Below are 19738 nucleotides of genomic sequence, written 5' to 3'. Positions count from 1 at the left end.
GAGAGCCAGGAGACAGAGAAAAAAAGAGGCCAGACAAAAAGCAGCCACGGAGGAAACCAGAGTTGAGCCAGGTGAGCTGACGGTGGTCGAAACCAAACCTGCATGTTTTATGATGATTGTTTACTAAATATCAGAGCAGCTTGGCTTGGTTGGTATTTCAAACAGTGTGTAAAAACGCCACAAAAACACAAATGTGACTCTGTATTTTTTGTTGACAGTGACAGCGGTGGGACCAGTGGAGCCGGTAAAACCACTGGAGCCCCTTCAGCCGGTGGAACAGCTGGAGTCCCTTCAACCGGTGGACCCATTGGAGCCCCTTCAGCCGGTGGAACCGCTGGAGCTCCTTCAGCCGGTGGACCCAGTGGAGCCTGTGGAACCGCTGAAACTGGCTCAATTGAGCTCTGAGGCGCTACAGAAGATGAAGAAGAGAGCCAGGAGACAGAGAAAAAAAGAGGCCAGACAAAAAGCAGCCATGGAGGAAACCAGAGTTGATCCAGGTGAGCTGACGGTGGTCGATCCCAAACCTGCATGTTTTATTGTGATTGTTTCCTAAATTTCAGAGCAGCTCAGAGCAGCTTGACTTGGTTGTTATTTCAAACAGTGTGTAAAAACTCCACATAAACACTAATGTGAATCTACATTTTTGGTTGACAGTGAAAGTGGTGGAACCAGTGGAGCCCCTTCAGCCAGAGGAACAGGTGGAGCAGGTGGAACCGCTGGAGCCTGTTCACCCAGAGGAACAGGTGGAGCAGGTGGAATCAGCGGCGCCTGTGGAGCCCACGGAGCCTTTAGAGCCGCTGAGTTCATCTCTTTTTCAGGCCAACGTGGAGGACAGTCAGCTGAAGTCGTCCTCCTTCATGAGAGCTGTGTTGAAGGCCGTGCGTCAGCCCGCAGTGAACGGTAAGCACCGCAGCACCTGGAGGAGACCCTCCTCTGGTGTCAGCCCCGCTATAACATTCCCAGTGGGAACGGAGCGGCTTCTCGCCATGCACTCACCCTCACGCTTTCCCTTGCTTTGCTGCACAGGTAATGAAGCCAGCTGTCGAGTGGACACAGTCGTCCTGAAGAAGAGCTTGCCGGTCCTACGACAATACCTGGACTTCGACGATGAGCGACAGCTGCAGGTGCTTTATGCCCTTCAGGCTCTGAATGAGTCCCTCGGTCACCCTGCAGGTAAGATGAATTTCATGACTACATTGTGGCTTTTGACACCAAGAAGGAGCACTCACAGAAATCCTCTAATGTCTATCTCCTCTCCTGTTCTCCAGACTTCCTGCAGATGTTCTTCGATTTATTCTATGACTGGGGACTGATCTCAGCTGCCACGTTCCTCAAGTGGCAGATGAGCAGAGACGATGCCGAGCCGAAGGGAAAAGCCAAGGCCGTCGAGTCCACCATGCCCTTCTTCACCTTCCTGCGGGTGTGTGAGGGACTCTGAGCTCCAGACAAGAAGATGGAACAGAGTGCCGGAATTTAGAACAATGGGTGGAGAATTTAGAACAAGGTGTAGGGAAGTAGTGGAAGTAAGTCGCTACTTTCCAGGACGCAAATAGCCTTAAAAAAGAAAAAAGAAGAGCAAACCTCAAGGCACAAGTACGCTAACGAAGAAAACTAATTTCCAGTACAAAAATATTTAATCAAAAGACAAAAAAAAAAGAGCTAAGCTCAAGGCACAAGCAGGCCAACAAAGAAAACTAATTTCCAGGATAAAAAAGGTTATCAAAAGACAAAAAAAAGAGCTAAGCTCAAGGCACAAGCAGGCCAACAAAGAAACCTAATTTCCAGGACAAAAATAGATTATAAAAAGAAAAAATGATAATCTTTTATTACGGAAAAGGGATGCTGGAAAACCAAAACACAACGGAGCAGCGACGTGCTGTGAGGAGGAAGGGGAGGCCGGGCTTCCCCGACCGTCACAAAAATAAAAATAAAATAAAATTACAAAAATAAATGAAATGGTTGTATTTTCCAGTGATTTTGTAAACTAATTATGAATTTAACTTGGCCGTTTTTACATTTTCTTTTAATTTTCATTAAAATACTGAGAAGAGACTCGGCAACGGACACAGTGCGACACAGCGCTGCCCCGCCTACATCCGGAGGCCAGGTTTGACTGAGCCTCAGATGAGGGCGGTGCTCTGTCTTTATGTTGCTATTGATGTTCAAATACGAACACTATGTGAACTAAATGTTCATAGTTGAGCTGATTTATATAATGATCCATGTTTTTGTCAGCAACTTTACTTCTGTCATGTGTTTCTTCAACAAAAGCTTTATTTTGACTCAGAAAGGTAAGAATTTCCCCTGGATGATCAATGGAGTATTTCTGATTGTGATTTTGAAGAGCTGACCCGACTGCAGGTCTTCCTCCACCTTCGTCTTCCTTGAGCTTCCTGGTGAAGTTTCTTTCACTTTTGGCAGCATTTCGTTTCTTCTTGCCTTTGTCCTCTGAAGCATCCACACAGGAAACTTCAATGTCGTCCTGCCTTCTGTCTTTTATTTGTTCTGCTTCGCACCTGCAGAAAGCAAAGCTTTTGTCTTGGTTCTCCGTAGCCACTCTGGCTGAAGTCCTGCAGACTTTATTGATTTGCCAGTTCACTCTTCACTGCAACAACGGCGGGTTTTTCCCGGTTTCGCTGTGCCGCCACCTTGCATGGCCTTCATCGGAAGATGCAGCATTGACAGGACACAATCCTTCCTGGACCCTCAACTTCCTGGAGAAAGTTCTTCAGTGCCCGGCGGTTCCTTGGGCTGCTCTGAGGCTGAATTAGCTCTTTCCTCCTTGATGTGAAACACAGTGGGATGACCTTAGCCATACCTTCTGCTGGTCCTGCTCCTTTCGCCATTCTTGCTTGTGTGTCCGGTACACAGGCGTGTTAAACTATTTCCTCTCTCCCACTGCTGCTTCCACACATACAGGAAGTGGGTCTACTTGTCTCCTTTGAAGCCCGTTTCCTTGTAACTTTTCCATTCGTTTCTGGGATCGCTGTTGTTGCAGCGGTTGCAGCTGTTTGAGCTCAGAGCTCCAGCTGTTCCTTTTCTTGTGAGCTGTTGTTCCTCCCGGTGTGATTTCTCTTCAGACATGCTGCATGTGTGACCACTGCAGCTCTCTCAGCCTCCGTTGTAGAGCTTGGAGAACTTGTGGAGCTTCAGCTTTTCCTGCCTCAAGCACTCTGTTTGCTGGAAGGCTTGCTGGCAGGCAGCGTTCCACACTGAGCTGAAGTCAGGTAGGACACAGGCGATCCACATGAAGATGATGAGACACACCCAACAGAGGATCCATGATGGAAACACAACGAGCACGGACGGTCCTGACATTGTTGACTACGTCTTCTGGGCTTTTCCAAAACATTCTGCCATTTAAAGTTTTCAATAAAGATTCAATAATACAGACAAATCGGTAGTGTCATGAATTCTTCTTTTGATCAGTGGAGATGTGGGTAGAAGAGAACTTTGTTGCTCTCTATGGTTGAATGTGGGGGCTGCGTGTTGCCAGACTGGGCAGGTTTCCACCCAATTAGGCTTCTTTTGAATGCGTCAGGCTGTAAAAATGGCAGTGGGCAAGTTAAAAAAAATGGTTGTGTGCTTATGATGTGTTTTTTATTATGCAAATAAGTGTTCCGTGGATTTAACATGACTTTCTACAGAGACTGAGATTTGGGCTGGTTTTCATTGAGTTTGGACTGGAATCGGTGAGTCACATCTGTGTAATCCCCACTAAATGAACATGTCCAAAACCAGGTCGAGTCTGAACAGTCACAAAGTCCTACTACACACTAAGTTGAAGAGATGAGACTCCTGCTACAGGCTGCACCTCAAGATTTTGTCCTCAGTCCGTGTAGCCGTGTGCCTCATCTTTAAAGTTATGAACCACAACTCTCTCTTCGACTACATCTGCTGCTTCGAAGACCTGGAGTGGAATGGCGACCCTCTCACCACCTTCATAGACAATCAGGAGGCCACTGGGTCTGGAGAAGTGGCTGTAGAAGGTGACCAGACGGATATTGATCATGTTCATGAGTGTTAAAGACAGAAATTGTGAATGAGATAGGTTGTTTCCAAGCTTTCTTTTTTGGAGCTTTGTTCATTTCCTCATCACTCCATCATCCATGTTGAACCTCAGCTCAACGTCGCGTTTGTAAAACCTGAAACTCTCTGTGAATGGAGGTGATTCTCGCCGGGTGCGGTGGCGCGCGCCTGTAATCCAAGCTCCCGGGAGGCTGAGGCTGGAGGATGGTTTGAGCTCAGGAGCTCTGAGCTGCAGTGGACTGTGTCGATCGGGTGTCCGCACTAAGTTGGGCATCGATATGGTGATCCTGGGGGAGCCTGGGACCACCAGGTCGTCTAAGGAGGGGTGCATCAGCCCAGGTCGGAAACGGAGCAGGTCAAAGCCCTCGTGCCGCTCAGTAGTGGGATCGCGCCTGTGAACAGACGCTGCAGTGCAGCCTGAGCAACACAACCAGACCCAGTCTTTTAGAGCACTGGCTCCACTCACAGGATCACAGCTGATGTCTTCACACATGTTCAGCTCTTCTCTGTCTTTTTTCTTTTCTCTCATCACCAAAACAGCTTCTCAGCTTCTTCACTGCTACACTGCCTCCACCTGGACCAAACAAGCAACTGTCTCTTTCTCCACAATAGTCTTGGTTTATGCCTGTCGAGCACACCTTTTTCCACTGGCATTCATTGCAGTGTTTTCCAGCAACAGCCCACAGTGGTGACCTGTCAGATGTGAGGGAAACTTTGTGGCATCTTGAATCCTGAATCTGTTTCTCTATCCTCCAGTCCACTGCTGTCCATGATGATAAATAGATTAATCATATCATAATGATGACAGTTTCAAAGTTCAGCCTTCGGTTTACTGCCAGAAAGTTTGATTCCATCCCGACTTTGTTTACTTTTCATGCACTTCTCAACAAATTTGGAACAAAGAAAATCATTTTTTGAACCAACATATAAGATTTCCCAGATGTGTGCATCAATTCAAAATGCAGAACTTTACACCCATCTAGTGGTGGTTAAATCAACTGTAGTCTTTGATGTTTATATGCAGCAAACTTTTTGTGGCAGGTCAGGATCACCTTTGGCTGGTTGCTGTGCATCACGGGCTTTGTGTTTGTAAAAGGAAAAAAAATATATACAACATTAAAAACTAAGTAATTCACCATCTTGATCAGTTTCATCATCTTTTCTCTCTGGAGATTTGACAGCATGCCATTCCTGCTATAAGCACACTGTCAGCCACTGGTCCAACAAACGGTATCAGCTTTGGTTTTGCAGTGCTCAGTACATGCATGTGCATGAGGCAGTTAACTGAAATGTTCTATCAAGCTTCAGGCACAGAAAACACACACTCATCACCTGTAAATTATTAATAAATGTCCAATCCTTTTCATCAAATTCTTCACTAGGAAACCATCAAATCACTGATAACTATATTTACTTATTTACCTTCAGTGAAATTTGGTTTCTGTCAAGATTAAGTGATCCCCAATACTATTGGTTATCATCATATCCCCAAGAAGCTGGTTGAGGAGGAGGAGGAGTATCTATCGTTTAGTCTGCAATCTTTTAAGAGTCTCATTCTGAGCCTCATGCTCTGACTGGAGAATATTGAAGCTTAGGGTGTCGTCTGAAAGCTCCACTATGAGTTTTTATCTAAATTCTCAGACTTTGGTTTCATATAAAGCAATTATCATTGATGACTTTCATGACAATAACTAACTTCAACTCTGCATTTTGTTCATTAGTAGATACAATCGGCCTTTCACAGAAGGTGAGAAAAAAACACTCATTTGAATGACACCCTTGATCTGGTTCTAATGTATATTATTGACATTGATCAGTTTGAATTTTTTCCCTCACACCCCTCTGTCCTGATACTCATGGAAAGCAGTTATTTTGCTACTAGCCCCATTCAGGTTGACTTGGTTGTCGATGGTGCAGCAGCCTCACTTTGCATCACACTTTATTCTACTGTCCCACCATAAATGAAAGCAACAGCTCTGAGGTTAGCACCACGGCATAACAAATAATGGTGAACATTATTGAAGTCAGCATGAAAACTGGAGACAAAATGCAATATAACTGAAACAGTTTGTACTGCCTAAAGAGATAGTTTGTTGATCTATGAAAAAAAGCTCCTCACAAAATTTGAACTGCCTACTATTCCTCCTGAATAGAATAACACAAGAACGACACCATATTTATTTTATTTATGCCTTTAAGTTTTCAATAAAGTTTAGTTAATTTTTGTCCCCATTGGACAATTTGTTTTTCAGGAAAGTATAAAACATGAACGACGAGCATATTTTTGACCTGGTTTACTATACCAGCAAAGAAGAGAATAGAGTCAGCACAGATTCAATGTACAATCTATAAAAGACAATTTTTCAAACTGACTGTGGAAATCAGTAGTGCACAAAATATAGAGGAGGCAAGAACACAGCCCTCGGAAGACGCAGTAGATGATGACATCTCCCCCATCGTACATTCATTCACCCTCACCCTCTGTGTTCTGGATGTTAAAAAAATATAAATATATCAAAAACCAAGCCAAAAATATTAAAATATAAGTCAAAATTGTTCAGACTTTTGTCAGTTAAAATGTAGTGCTGGATGTGTTAAAAGCAGATCTGCAAAGAGCAGCTCAGCGAGGAATTTTTCTCCTCCAAAATGTGTAAAAACCAGGTTTACTAAAGCGGTGATGGCAATATGATCTGTCTGACCGGTCCTGTTTACAAAATGGAAAAAGGGTTAAATAGTGTTCTGTCTTGGTAACAGTTTCTCTCTTAACCAATCTTTCAACGGAATTTATGACAAATGAGGTCAGGGCCATAAGTCTAATGTCTTTAAAGAATTTTTTGTTGTCTGTTGCAGCCACGAAGCATCACTGTGGACTGCTTCAAGCCCCTGGGGATCCTCTGTTGGTTGAGTGACAGGTGGAAGATAGAACTAAAGATGGGAGCCAGTTGTTCTGCACATGAGGAGAGCAGTCCACCACTTGCAGAACCCAGAGTTTTTCTCATTTTAGAATGTTTAACAGATTTTTGCCACAGAGAGAACATAAAAGGTACCAGGACAGGATAGTTTAGTTTTTTTTAATACGAAGATCAAAGCAGTGAAACCTGAAATAAAACCTTTTGTAGTCATGTGCAAATTGGTTGTTAGAGTTAAAAGCAGCTTAAAATGTCACTTTTGTGTTGCTCTTGCTCTCTTGGCAGGTTGCTTTTTCTGAAAGTCTTTCTCTTCTTGTTCACCTAGTTTTTCAGAAGATTTTGACACCCAACATTTATGATTAGTAGACTTGGGAGCAATGGATTACATGTAAAGGCATTATGTAATTTAGATCATATGAAATCAAGATGTAATTTGTTGCAGGACATTCAGAAAAAGTGTAATGTGAGATTATTTTTTGAACAAGCATCACTCAGCAGGATGAAAATTTATAATCTAAAAAAGCAAAAATTAATTATTATTCTTCTTAAGATTATTCTTCAGAAATGTAAAGAATTCAGTCACATCACCGAGACCAAAAGCAACATTGTTGTGGCAGTAAAAGTCAGCAAATAATGCTGGAATAAATTAGCCAACTGTGGGAACTTTATGAGCAATTATAATTCATCGGATTGTATCCATGGTGTGTTGTGTCAGTATCAACACTGTGATGACCCTATTTCATTTTTTCAAAAGCTTAACGGTCAGAACAATAATCCCACACCACAACAAGACCGCTTTCCTCTCCCATGGAGGTCACTGACATGAGAGAAGAAGAGGTCAACGTGCGAGAACCCGAGACATTAGAGAGGGTTTCACGTTTCAGACTTAAAGTAAAGTTCCCCACTCTGACTCCAAAGCCCAACTTCCGGGTATTAAATTAAAAAAAAAAAATGCACAAAAAAATAAACGCTGGGGCATATTTAATATATTTATAACAATAACAAATGTAGAACAACATATTAAACACACATATACAGGATAGTTGACACTGTTTGACATGCACACTCACTCAATAAATAAATAGAAAAATGAAAAAAGAAAGAAAGAAAGAAAGAAAGAAAGAAACTTGCACACAGATTAATTAACAGTTAAAACCAGAAGATGGCAGAAGCGTCAAGTGATGTACTCTTCATACCACCGAAGGACTACAGCCAGAACATTTATATGCGGAACCAATCACTGCGTCTTGTTTCTCCCGGTCTCAGATACGTCGGACAGTATGATTCGAGGCGGTGTGTAAAAACCCCACAAAAACACAAATGTGACTCTACATTTTTTGTTGACAGTGACAGCGGTGGAGCCAGTGGAGCAGGTGGAACCACAAGAGTCCCTTCAGCCAGTGGACCCGCTGGAGCACCTTCAGCCGGCGGAATCGCTGGAGCTCGTTCAACCGGTGGAACCACTGGAGTCTCTTCAGTTGGTGGACCCACTAGAGCCCCTTCAGCCGGCGGAACCGCTGGAGCTCATTCATCCGGTGGAACTGCTGGAGCACCTTCAGTCAGCGGACCCGCTGGAGCTCGTTCAGCCGGCGGAACCGCTGGAGCTCGTTCAGCCGGCGGAACCGCTGGAGCTCATTCAGCCGGTGGAACCACTGGAGCCTGTGGAACTGCTGAAACCGGCTGAATTGAGCTCTGTGGAGCTACGAAAGATGAAGAAGAGAGCCAGGAGACAGAGAAAAAAAGAGGCCAGACAAAAAGCAGCCATGGAGGAAACCAGAGTTGAGCCAGGTGAGCTGACGGTGGTCGATACCAAACCTGCATGTTTTATTGTGATTGTTTCCTAAATTTCAGAGCAGCTCAGAGCAGCTTGACTTGGTTGTTATTTTAAACAGTGTGTAAAAACCCCACAAAAACACAAATGTGACTCTACATTTTTTGTTGACAGTGACAGCAGTGGAACCAGTGGAGCAGGTGGAACCACAAGAGTCCCTTCAGCCAGTGGAACCGCTGGAGCTCATTCAGCCGGCGGAATCGCTGGAGCCTGTGGAACCGCTGAAACTGGCTCAATTGAACTATGAGGAGCTACAGAAGATGAAGAAGAGAGCCAGGAGACAGAGAAAAAAAGAGGCCAAACAAAAAGCAGCCATGGACGAAAACAGAGTTGAGCCAGGTGAGCTGACGGTGGTCGATACCAAACCTGCATGACGCAAACACATGTTTTGCTATGATTATTTCTTAAATATCAGAACAGCTTGACTTCGTTGTTGTTTTCAACAGTGTGTAAAAACTCCACATAAACACTAATGTGACTCTACATTTTTTGTTGACAGTGAAAGTGGTGGAACCAGTGGAGGCCCTTCAGCCAGAGGAACAGGTGGAGCAGGTGGAATCAGTGGCGCCTGTGGAGCCCACGGAGCCTTTAGAGCCGCTGTGTTCTTCTCTTTTTCAGGCCAACGTGGAGGACAGTCAGCTGAAGTTGTCCTCCTTCATGAGAGCTGTGTTGAAGGCCGTGCGTCAGCCCGCAGTGAACGGTAAGCATCGCAGCACCTGGAGGAGACCCTCCTCTGGTGTCAGCCCCGCTATAACATTCCCAGTGGGAACGGAGCGGCTTCTCGCCATGCACTCACCCTCACGCTTTCTCTTGCTTTGCTGCACAGGTAATGAAGCCAGCTGTCGAGTGGACACAGTCGTCCTGAAGAAGAGCTTGCCGGTCCTACGACAATACCTGGACTCCGACGATGAGCGACAGCTGCAGGCGCTTTATGCCCTTCAGGCTCTGAATGAGTCCCTCGGTCACCCTACAGGTAAGATGAATTTCATGACTACATTGTGGCTTTTGACACCAAGAAGGAGCACTCACAGAAATCCTCTAATGTCTATCTCCTCTCCTGTTCTCCAGACTTCCTGCAGATGTTCTTCGATTTATTCTACGACTGGGGACTGATCTCAGCTGCCACGTTCCTCAAGTGGCAGATGAGCAGAGACGATGCCGAGCCGAAGGGAAAAGCCAAGGCCGTCGAGTCCACCATGCCCTTCTTCACCTTCCTGCGGGTGTGTGAGGGACTCTGAGCTCCAGACAAGAAGATGGAACAGAGTGCCGGAATTTAGAACAATGGGTGGAGAATTTAGAACAAGGTGTAGGGAAGTAGTGGAAGTAAGTCGCTACTTTCCAGGACGCAAATAGCCTAAAAAAAGAAAAAAGAAGAGCAAAACTCAAGGCACAAGTACGCTAACGAAGAAAACTAATTTCCAGTACAAAAATATTGAATCAAAAGACAAAAAAAAGAGCTAAGCTCAAGGCACAAGCAGGCCAACAAAGAAAACTAATTTCCAGGACAAAAAAAGGTTATCAAAAGACAAAAAAAAGAGCTAAGCTCAAGGCACAAGCAGGCCAACAAAGAAAACTAATTTCCAGGACAAAAATAGATTATAAAAAGAAAAAATGATAATCTTTTATTACGGAACAGGGACGCTGGGAAACCAAAACACAACGGAGCAGCGACGTGCCGTGAGGAGGAAGGGGAGGCCGGGCTTCCCCGACCGTCACAAAAATAAAAATAAAATAAAATTACAAAAATAAATGGTTGTATTTTCCAGTGATTTTATAAACTAATTATGAATTGAACTTGGCCGTTTTTACATTTTCTTTTAATTTTCATTAAAATACTGAGAAGAGACTCGGCAACGGACACAGTGCGACACAGCGCTGCCCCGCCTACATCCGGAGGCCAGGTTTGACTGAGCCTCAGATGAGGGCGGTGCTCTGTCTTTATGATGCTATTAATGTTCAAATACGAACACTATGTCAACTAAATGTTCATAGTTGAGCTGATTTATATAATGAGCCATGTTTTTGTCAGCAACTTTACTTCTGTCATGTGTTTCTTCAACAAAAGCTTTATTTTGACTCAGAAAGGTAAGAATTTCCCCTGGATGATCAATGGAGTATTTCTGATTGTGATTTTGAAGAGCTGACCCGACTGCAGGTCTTCCTCCACCTTCGTCTTCCTTGAGCTTCCTGGTGAAGTTTCTTTCACTTTTGCCAGCATTTCGTTTCTTCTTGCCTTTGTCCTCTGAAGCATCCACACAGGAAACTTTAATGTCGTCCTGCCTTCTGTCTTTTATTTGTTCTGCTTCGCACCTGCAGAAAGCAAAGCTTTTGTCTTGGTTCTCCGTAGCCACTCTGGCTGAAGTCCTGCAGACTTTATTGATTTGCCAGTTCACTCTTCACTGCAACAACGGCGGGTTTTTCCCGGTTTCGCTGTGCCGCCACCTTGCATGGCCTTCACCGGAAGATGCAGCATTGACAGGACATAATCCTTCCTGGACCCTCAACTTCCTGGAGAAAGTTCTTCAGTGCCCGGCGGTTCCTTGGGCTGCTCTGAGGCTGAATTAGCTCTTTCCTCCTTGATGTGAAACACAGTGGGATGACCTTAGCCATACCTTCTGCTGGTCCTGCTCCTTTCGCCATTCTTGCTTGTGTGTCCGGTACACAGGCGTGTTAAACTATTTCCTCTCTCCCACTGCTGCTTCCACACATACAGGAAGTGGGTCTACTTGTCTCCTTTGAAGCCCGTTTCCTTATAACTTTTCCATTCGTTTCTGGGATTGCTGTTGTTGCAGCGGTTGCAGCTGTTTGAGCTCAGAGCTCCAGCTGTTCCTTTTCTTGTGACCCAGGACTTTAAACTTCACCGACAGGAGACAAAAAAATGTGTAGCGGCTACAATAATTTGAACAGTTTTCTCAGAGGACTCAAAGTGCATGAGCTACGTAATTTCAGACTTTACTGAGCATCACTGTGGAGAAAAGCTCACGGATCCTTGAATCACCAAGTTGTTCTTCCTCTTTGCCCTGCTGGACATTCACTGAATAGCGGCAGGCCAGCGAGCACAGCTTCAGCAGCATTTCAAATGAACTGGGAAAGAAAAAAAAAAGGTTAATATCCAAGCACAACAGTTATATTCTCAACCAAAATACAGTTTTGGGGAGAAAACAGCTCTAAGTCATTGAAAAATATAGTGAAAACTGACCAAAAGAAGAATAAATGATCAAAATGCTGCCTCCTCTATATATGGGCGCTACCTTGCAAGCTGCTGACTGACCACCTTGGAGGTCGTCTTCATGCATCTGACGAGCTCCAGAGATGCAGCATTTTGTTTGTTATCCGCCTCTTCAAATTCCACAAGTATATCCTCACTCTCCTTGAGGGAATTCTCAGCTTCATCTGGAACATGTAGATAAAAATGTATTCATGGCATCATGCATCATTCTCTCTTTTTCTAAAGTAGGTTAAATAAAATTATCATGGAGTCACAAATCAATTTCTGTGCAGTTTTTAATTTGCTCTATACAACACAACTAAATGAAGATCGTAGTTAAATGCAAATTAAGAAACATTCCAATTAGCTGGGCACTGTGTGACTTGAACAATGTTTTGCAAATGGTACTGACCGAGAAATTCAATTTCGTTTCCGCCAATGTAGTAATTGTAGACAGACAGCAGATGTTCCATGCAAGCCAAGTTTTTTGTGAAATAACTGTAGTAGTTTGTGAACTGTGGAGCAATTGTTGCCACTGGAGTCAGAGTAGCAACCTGATGGGGAGAGGAAAAGAATCAGGAGGCAGAAAATATCGTCCTCGGTGTAGCACATAGGTTCCATGTGTTCATTTTGTCAAAACACACAAAAACTTGCAGTTACTGGCTTTTTATCTTTACATATAGAATAGAAAGTGTCTCTAATGAGTTGCATAATTATCAATATTACGTTATTTCAACACTCAAAAGACATTGTGACAGTATGGTGCATATTAGACATGGCAATTCTGCACTTTCTTTGTCAGACAAAAGGAATTTAAATAGATTGCATAATCTCAACCACAGATTTCATTAAATTAGCAGCATGTTCAGCACAAAGTTAAAATATTCCAGACCTGCAAGTCCAGCACCTCATCCACTTCCTTTTCCTTCTCAGCAAGGTCATGTTTGCGCTCGTTCTCACAGACCAATTCACTGCACATGTCGAATTGCTTCAGTTGGAACTGGAGACCTTCCTCTGCCAAAGCTCTGAGTTTTGCATTACGGCTCTCCAACTAAAAAGGAAGAAATGTTTCAACCAAATGATGTAAGCCATCAAAATAGATAACCAAAAAAAAAATAAAAGCACATTAACAAGTGGATTTCACGACACACTGAATGAGGCAGACACAGCGGAGACAAGTATGAGAGACATTTGCATGTTGAAACAACTAACCTGTGCTGTCAAGTAGGTCAGTATCAGTGTATGGAGCTGCCATTTTTCCATTTCCTGGTCGACAGCTGTTTTGACAAACAGAGAAAGATAAATATATTATTCCTGTGAATCACAAACTTTATTAGTTTTAAGGAGCAAGAAAATATCAAACAATTCCAGCTTGTTTTCCTCAATTGCTAGATTATATAAAAGTATATGAGCAAAAAAAGCCGATATTTGGCAAGAAAGATGCAGCATTTCAAAAAAAGGTAGAAACCCAAAACAAGTAGAAATACGAGGCATGAAGAGGAAATCCCAGCTTCTGAAGACACTGCATTACAGCAGTATGGTTGTTCTGCACTGCCCTCTATCTCAAAATGACTGTGGAAGAAAACATCAGGTGCAAATATTAAATATTTATGAAAATTACATTTGGAACTATCGAAATGTTTTACATCACAAAACATGAGACTGGCTTCTTTATTTAAATGGCTGCCTTTTTTATCTTTAAATTTTCAGTGGAGCTGGTCTGCCAGACGCTTTTTGTTTTCCTGCTTAACAGTTAAATGTGAAAATTCAACATGCTCAGCAACACATTTTCATCATTGAACCAGCTTTGACAGAGTTCTACTCTTGAGACTATGTGGACAATTGCGTTTTGTATTTTTTTAAGACAACAAAAATTCTCAAAACGACAAGGAACTATCCTCATTAACACCACGATTCTGTTTTTCATTCCACACTTTAAGATTTCACCAAGAAAGGCTGACATGATGTTGTAAATATACTGATAATAACAAACCTGTTTAAAAGTACATCGTTGTTGTACTCTGATGCTTTTTTTCATGAAGCAATTTCCCTGCTTATACAACACATTTAGTTTTTGCTGATCTACACGTGGAGACTTTAATAAGACTCATCACACTAAAAAAACTCTTATAAGAGCAGTTGGTGCGACTGCAGGACACTACGACTAGCTCCGTTTTGAGTGGACTCACACCTGGTTCCTTGGATTGGGGACAATTTCACTGAAACACCACAGACTGACAGAATAGTCGGCTGCACATCGGACACTTTGGTCAGCAGCACAGGTGTGCCACGGGGCAACGTACTGTCCAATCTCTACGCTCCTCCTTCCATTAGGAGTCGGAGCTCTGCCACATACACAGGAACTCGGACGACACTGCGGTTGGTGGCTGTGTCGAGGGTGGAGAGGAGGGGGAGTACAGAGGCCTGCTGGAGGACTTTTTTTTTTGTCTGCATTCATCTCGAAGTCAAACAGCACCTGCTGTCAACTTCCAAGATTTCTTTGCAATTTTATTCTTTTTGCAGTTTTGTGACCATCACCTGCCCTTACAGAGGTGAAAGGTCTCGTACCTCATACCGATGATAGAGGGCAGTGTAACACCACGTGGGGGTTGTGAAAAGTTGTGAGGGGGGGGCTAACTGGATGGAGATGGTGGAGCTGAAGGTACAGATGATAGAGGACACCAACCAGTGTCTGGGCGGTGTGGAGGAACAACCAGCGTGTTCTGGTAGATGCTGCACTGCACAGTGAGTCTGAGCAGAGGCTGGAGGGATCATATAGACGTGCATGTGATGTTCCCCAAACAGTCCAGAGTCCTGCACCAGGAGCAGCGGGGTGGCACCAGCCGACACCAATCCACGCCACAGGAGCCCCCGTAATGCCACGCCCCGCAACCCAGGGGGGAAACCGAGAAAAGTCGCCACCCCGGAGACCCGGGGGCAAGCGGGAACCCGCCCCCCCCCACCACCACCACCCCCACCCCCGAACCCCTGACCCCGGAGCACCAGAGGCCAACCAGAACCCATGGGGGCAGCCGGGGACACGGGCAACACCCAATGAGCAGCAGCGGTACTGGCCCGGGGGAACCCCCCCAATGCTGGTCATGTCTCGAGGTCCCAGCGCCCCCAAGAGGCCCAGGAGGCCACGCCACCAGGACCCCGTCGGGGCAGCGCTGGAGACCAGAGACACGCCCAGATAACCCCCCCCCAAAAAAAAAACAAAAAACAAAACAAGAAAAAGAACGAGGGTGCACCCCACACACGACGGGGGCCCAGAAGGCACAGCAGCCCCCCCCGGTCCCACACCAGACAAGCACCCCCCACAGGGCCGACCTGCTTCTGCACCACAGGTACCCGGGACCAGCGGGCCGACCCCAACACCCCAGCCCAACCCGAAGCCAAGGGCCACCAGAGATCCCCCGTCCCCCTGGAGTCCCATCCAGGAACCCCCCTCCCGCGCCCAGGAACCCCCGCCCCACCAAGGAACAGCCCCCGACCCAGAGTGAAGCCAGATTTGATCTTGTGGTCCGGCCAGGGAGGGGGGGCTGGACCCCACGAGCCAAGCCATATTGGTTTGTTGTTCACCTTCCCTACCTATTAATATGTGACCCGGTTCCTGGTGAGCTACATTCTCCCTGCCATGTGAGTTGTGATTAAAAGGTGCAATGTGGTGCATTAAAATTGGGCGGAGGAGTGGGGGGGACGGGGCCCCAGCCGAGGGCTCCAGGGCATTCTTGTCCTGAAACCTACCCAGCCAGGCAAAGGCCCCGTACCCCCAAAACCCTAACCCAGGTTGTGGATGAGTGAATGTGGTGCATTAAAAGCAGGGGGCCTTTCCTCACCTCTGCCCAGGTGTGATACATTAAAATTGACGTGTAGTTTGTAGTATGTGCACAAAGTGACTGTGTTTGATGTATGAGGTGAGGCCCGTGCGGGTCCAGCCCGCCTGGCCAGGACCACCGGAGGGTGGGGCGTAGCGACTGTCCCCCAGCAAGGCGTGAACCCAGGCACAGAGAGCAAGAGGACCAGGAGAGACCCCCGGGAGGCAGAACAAGCCCCGGCAGGACCCTCACTCCCGAACTGGACCAAGATGCCGAGCCCGGTCCACCGAACCCAGAGCCACCCAGGTGGCATCACAGGCCAACCGACCCGCGGAGGAGCCGCCAAGGTGAGGGACCAGGGAAATGCACTGGATGCCCCAGCAACCGACCCCCTGCGCCACCGGACCCCCGCCACACCAGGGCCCAGCACCCTGTCAAAAAAAAAAAAACCCCTCTCCCTCCCTATTAACTAGCCCCCCAGGCTGATGCCGGCGCCAACCCAAAGAGAGAGCCAGACCCCCCCAGCCGTCCCCGCAAGCTGAGGAAGGCCCCCGGCCCCCCGGAGGACAGAGAGACGGAGGCAAGGGAACAGGCAGCAGAGGACGGAGGGCGCAGGAGAGCACGAGGAGAGGAGAGAGAGGCGCGGGCTGGAGGACTTTCTGAGGTGGTGCAGCTAAAATCACCTGCAGCTGAACACCGACAAGACCAGGGAGACACTGGTGAATTTCAGGAGGAACAGAGCCCATCACAAGCCTGGTTCCATCGGGGGGCTCAGACATGGAGGTGGTCAACACTGTAGCTGGATGATACACTGAACTGCATCCATTGTCTTTATTTATTTATTTTTTGTTGAATGTCAGCTGCTGATAACATGAATTTCTCTCAGGCTTCATAGTGTGTCTGTCAAAGTAAAAAAACAAAACAAAAACAAACATTTTTTGACATACATGTAAAGTCTTGTAAAGCCTCAGAAATGACTCACAGTTTTGACCATATTGTTGTTTTGCATCCACTTTGGGTTTGACAGCTGCACTTGAAGAAGAAGGCGTCTGTTCAGCAGTGATTTGAGTCTTTAAGTAACACAGACAACGAGAAAACACAATGTGACATCGATAAACAGTGAAATAAAATTCCAGAGCTGATAAACATGATACACAACATTCTTTCAAGACAAGCATTTTAAATTTATTAACTTCTACGTGACATCAGTTTTATTATGAAAATTGCCTCGTGCAGTGGTGATTAGCTTATAATTCAATGGCTTGTTTCTTTACAGAACTATAGAACACAACATAAACAATATCAGGTGGCATATGTGCTGCACAACATCTACATCAATATGGACCGTTTAGATCCAGGTATAAATTCACAACGCTAACATAAGTATCAATTTTTATTGCATCAACAAGAGAAAAACAAGCCACAAGAAAACAGCAAATTAAAGTGCATTACCTTTGAATTGGTTTTGACAAGCTTTCGCTGAACCACAGCTGTCTTGGCTAAATAATGAAGACATCAAAAAGAAAAGCAGGAAGGACATCGAAAGAGCTCCGTTACTCATTGCTGCTGTTCACACAAGGGAAAACAAAGACAGAGAATCTTGTAAAATTAAAGACTAAATGAGTAGACTGCTGGATTTTTGCATGTGAAGGGGGCTCTTTATATTTAAACCAATTTCGTGTGGCACTAAAAATCCATGAATGAAACGAAGGTTCACACAAACTGAAAAAGGAGTAGAAGATCATTTGTGAATAAGTAAAAGAAAGATGTGAAAGACACATAAGAAAACTAGTTTTACGTGTCTGAAAAGAGGTAGGAACAAGTAAAACTTTAACCCTTCCCCTCATCGAACTGTTTACTGGGTCTGACGAAGAATGTAATCCAATATGTGTACAATGAACGTTCTGGTTTTACAAGCTGATGGTGAAATCACGTGACTCCTCGCAATCAACACTCACGTCGAGCTCCGGTGGAGATGATGGATTCACTGCCAGAGACAGATCTGGACCCGAGAGAACAAAGGATGTCTGCTTTAATCACTGACACCGAGCCTGCTGAGACTTAAGGTGGCCATCAGCTGGAGAAAACTAACCAGGGGACAGAAAACTAATACAGACGTAGCGCTGAACTGTCGTCACTAGAATACAGTACTGTTGCATTATGGGAGCTGTCACGGCTGAGGACGCTGAACTTCTCTTTAACTGACTCCAGCGACATCGGCTGATAAAGATCCTTCAATCATTTTTAAAATCTCCATACAAATGCAAGGAACTACTCAAGAGTACCTGCTCCGTGGAGTGGGGCTGCCTTTTCTCTTTCCCGACGCCATACCGCCTCGAATCATACTGTCCGACGTATCTGAGACCGGGAGAAACAAGACGCAGTGATTGGTTCCGCATATAAATGTTCCGGCTGTAGTCCTTCGGTGGTATGAAGAGTACATCACTTGACGCTACTGCCATCTTCTCGTTTTAAGTGTTAATTAATCTGTGTGCAAGTTTCTTTATTTATTTATTTATTTATTTATTTATTTTTTCATTTTTCTATTTATTTATTGAGTGAGTGTGCATGTCAAACAGTGTCAACTATCCTGTATATGTGTGTTTAATATGTTGTTCTACATTTGTTATTGTTATAAATATATTAAACATGCCCCAGCGTTTATTTTTTTGTGCATTTGTTTTATTTAATACCCGGAAGTTGGGCTTTGGAGTCAGAGTGGGGAACTTTACTTTAAGTCTAAAATGTGAAACCCTCTCTAATGGCTCGGGTTCTCGCACGTTGACCTCTTCTTCACTCATGTCAGTGACCTCCATGGGAGAGGAAAGCGGTCTTGTTGTGGTGTGGGATTATTGTTCTGACCGTTAAGCTTTTGAAAAAGTGAAATAGGGTCATCACAGTGTTGATACTGACACAACACACCATGGATACAATCCGATGAATTATAATTGCTCATAAAGTTCCCATAGTTGGCTAATTTATTCCAGCATTATTTGCTGACTTTTACTGCCACAACAATGTTGCTTTTGGTCTCGGTGATGTGACTGAATTCTTTACATTTCTGACGAATAATTTTTGCTGTATATCTATTCAGATTATAAATTTTCATCCCGCTGAGTGATGCTTGTTCAAAAAATAATCTCACATTACACTTTTTCTGAATGTCCTGCAACAAATTACATCTCGATTTCATATTATCTAAATTACATAATGCCTTTACATGTGATCCATTGCTCCCAAGTCTACTAATCATAAATGTTGGGTGTCAAAATCTTCTGAAAAATGAGGTGAACAAGAAGAGGAAAGACTTTCAGAAAAAGCAACCTGCCAAGAGAGCAAGAGCAACACAAAAGTGACATTTTAAGCTGGTTTTAACCCTGACAACCAATTTGCACATGACTACAAAAGGTTTTATTTCAGGTTTCACTGTATTGATTTTATAATTTAAAAAACTAAACTATCCTGTCCTGGTACCTTTTATGTTCTCTCTGTGGCAAAAATCTGTTAAACATTCTAAAATGAGAAAAACTCTGGGTTCTGCAAGTGGTGGACTGCTCTCCTCATGTGCAGAACAACTGGCTCCCATCTTTAGTTCTATCTTCCACCTGTCACTCAACCAACAGAGGATCCCCAGGGGCTTGAAGCAGTCCACAGTGATGCTTCGTGGCTGCAACTAACAACAAAAAATTCTTTAAAGACATTAGACTTATGGCCCTGACCTCATTTGTCTTAAATTCCGTTGAAAGATTGGTGAAGAGAGAAACTGTTACCAAGACAGAACACTATTTAACCCTTTTTCCATTTTGTAAACAGGACCGGTCAGACAGATCATATTGCCATCACCGCTTTAGTAAACCTGGATTTTACACATTTTGGAGGAGAAAAATTCCTCGCTGAGCTGCTCTTTGCAGATCTGCTTTTAACACATCCAGCACCACATTTT

At 44.6% G+C, this 19738-nt stretch overlaps 1 protein-coding gene across 1 annotated transcript; it reads right to left on the bottom strand.

Annotated features, from left to right (window-relative positions):
* Positions 1-10256: 10256 nt before the first annotated feature.
* LOC115407607 (uncharacterized) lies at positions 10257-18144 on the bottom strand. The gene is made up of 9 exons (XM_030118017.1): positions 18081-18144; positions 17754-17797; positions 17248-17294; positions 16778-16865; positions 13190-13254; positions 12870-13028; positions 12390-12531; positions 12021-12162; positions 10257-11853 (listed from the first exon to the last, which is right to left on the bottom strand). The coding sequence occupies exons 1-9, from the start codon at positions 18137-18139 to the stop codon at positions 11715-11717; spliced, it is 885 nt and encodes a 294-aa protein (XP_029973877.1). The 5' UTR covers positions 18140-18144; the 3' UTR covers positions 10257-11714.
* Positions 18145-19738: the final 1594 nt, after the last annotated feature.

Source organism: Salarias fasciatus, chromosome 20 (genome assembly GCF_902148845.1).
Source record: "Salarias fasciatus chromosome 20, fSalaFa1.1, whole genome shotgun sequence".
Classification (NCBI taxonomy): domain Eukaryota; kingdom Metazoa; phylum Chordata; class Actinopteri; order Blenniiformes; family Blenniidae; genus Salarias; species Salarias fasciatus.
This window is presented reverse-complemented; position numbering and strand designations above follow the sequence as displayed.

Excerpts from the sequence above, each read along its gene's own strand:
- LOC115407607 (XM_030118017.1), bottom strand. The coding sequence starts at position 18,139 with ATGATTCGAGGCGGTATGGCGTCGGGAAAGAGAAAAGGCAGCCCCACT. Across the intron at positions 16,866-17,247 it reads TTGTCAAAACCAATTCAAAG|ACTCAAATCACTGCTGAACA; the intron begins GTAATGCACTTT and ends TGTTACTTAAAG. Across the intron at positions 13,255-16,777 it reads ACAACAATATGGTCAAAACT|CTGTCGACCAGGAAATGGAA; the intron begins GTGAGTCATTTC and ends TTGTCAAAACAG.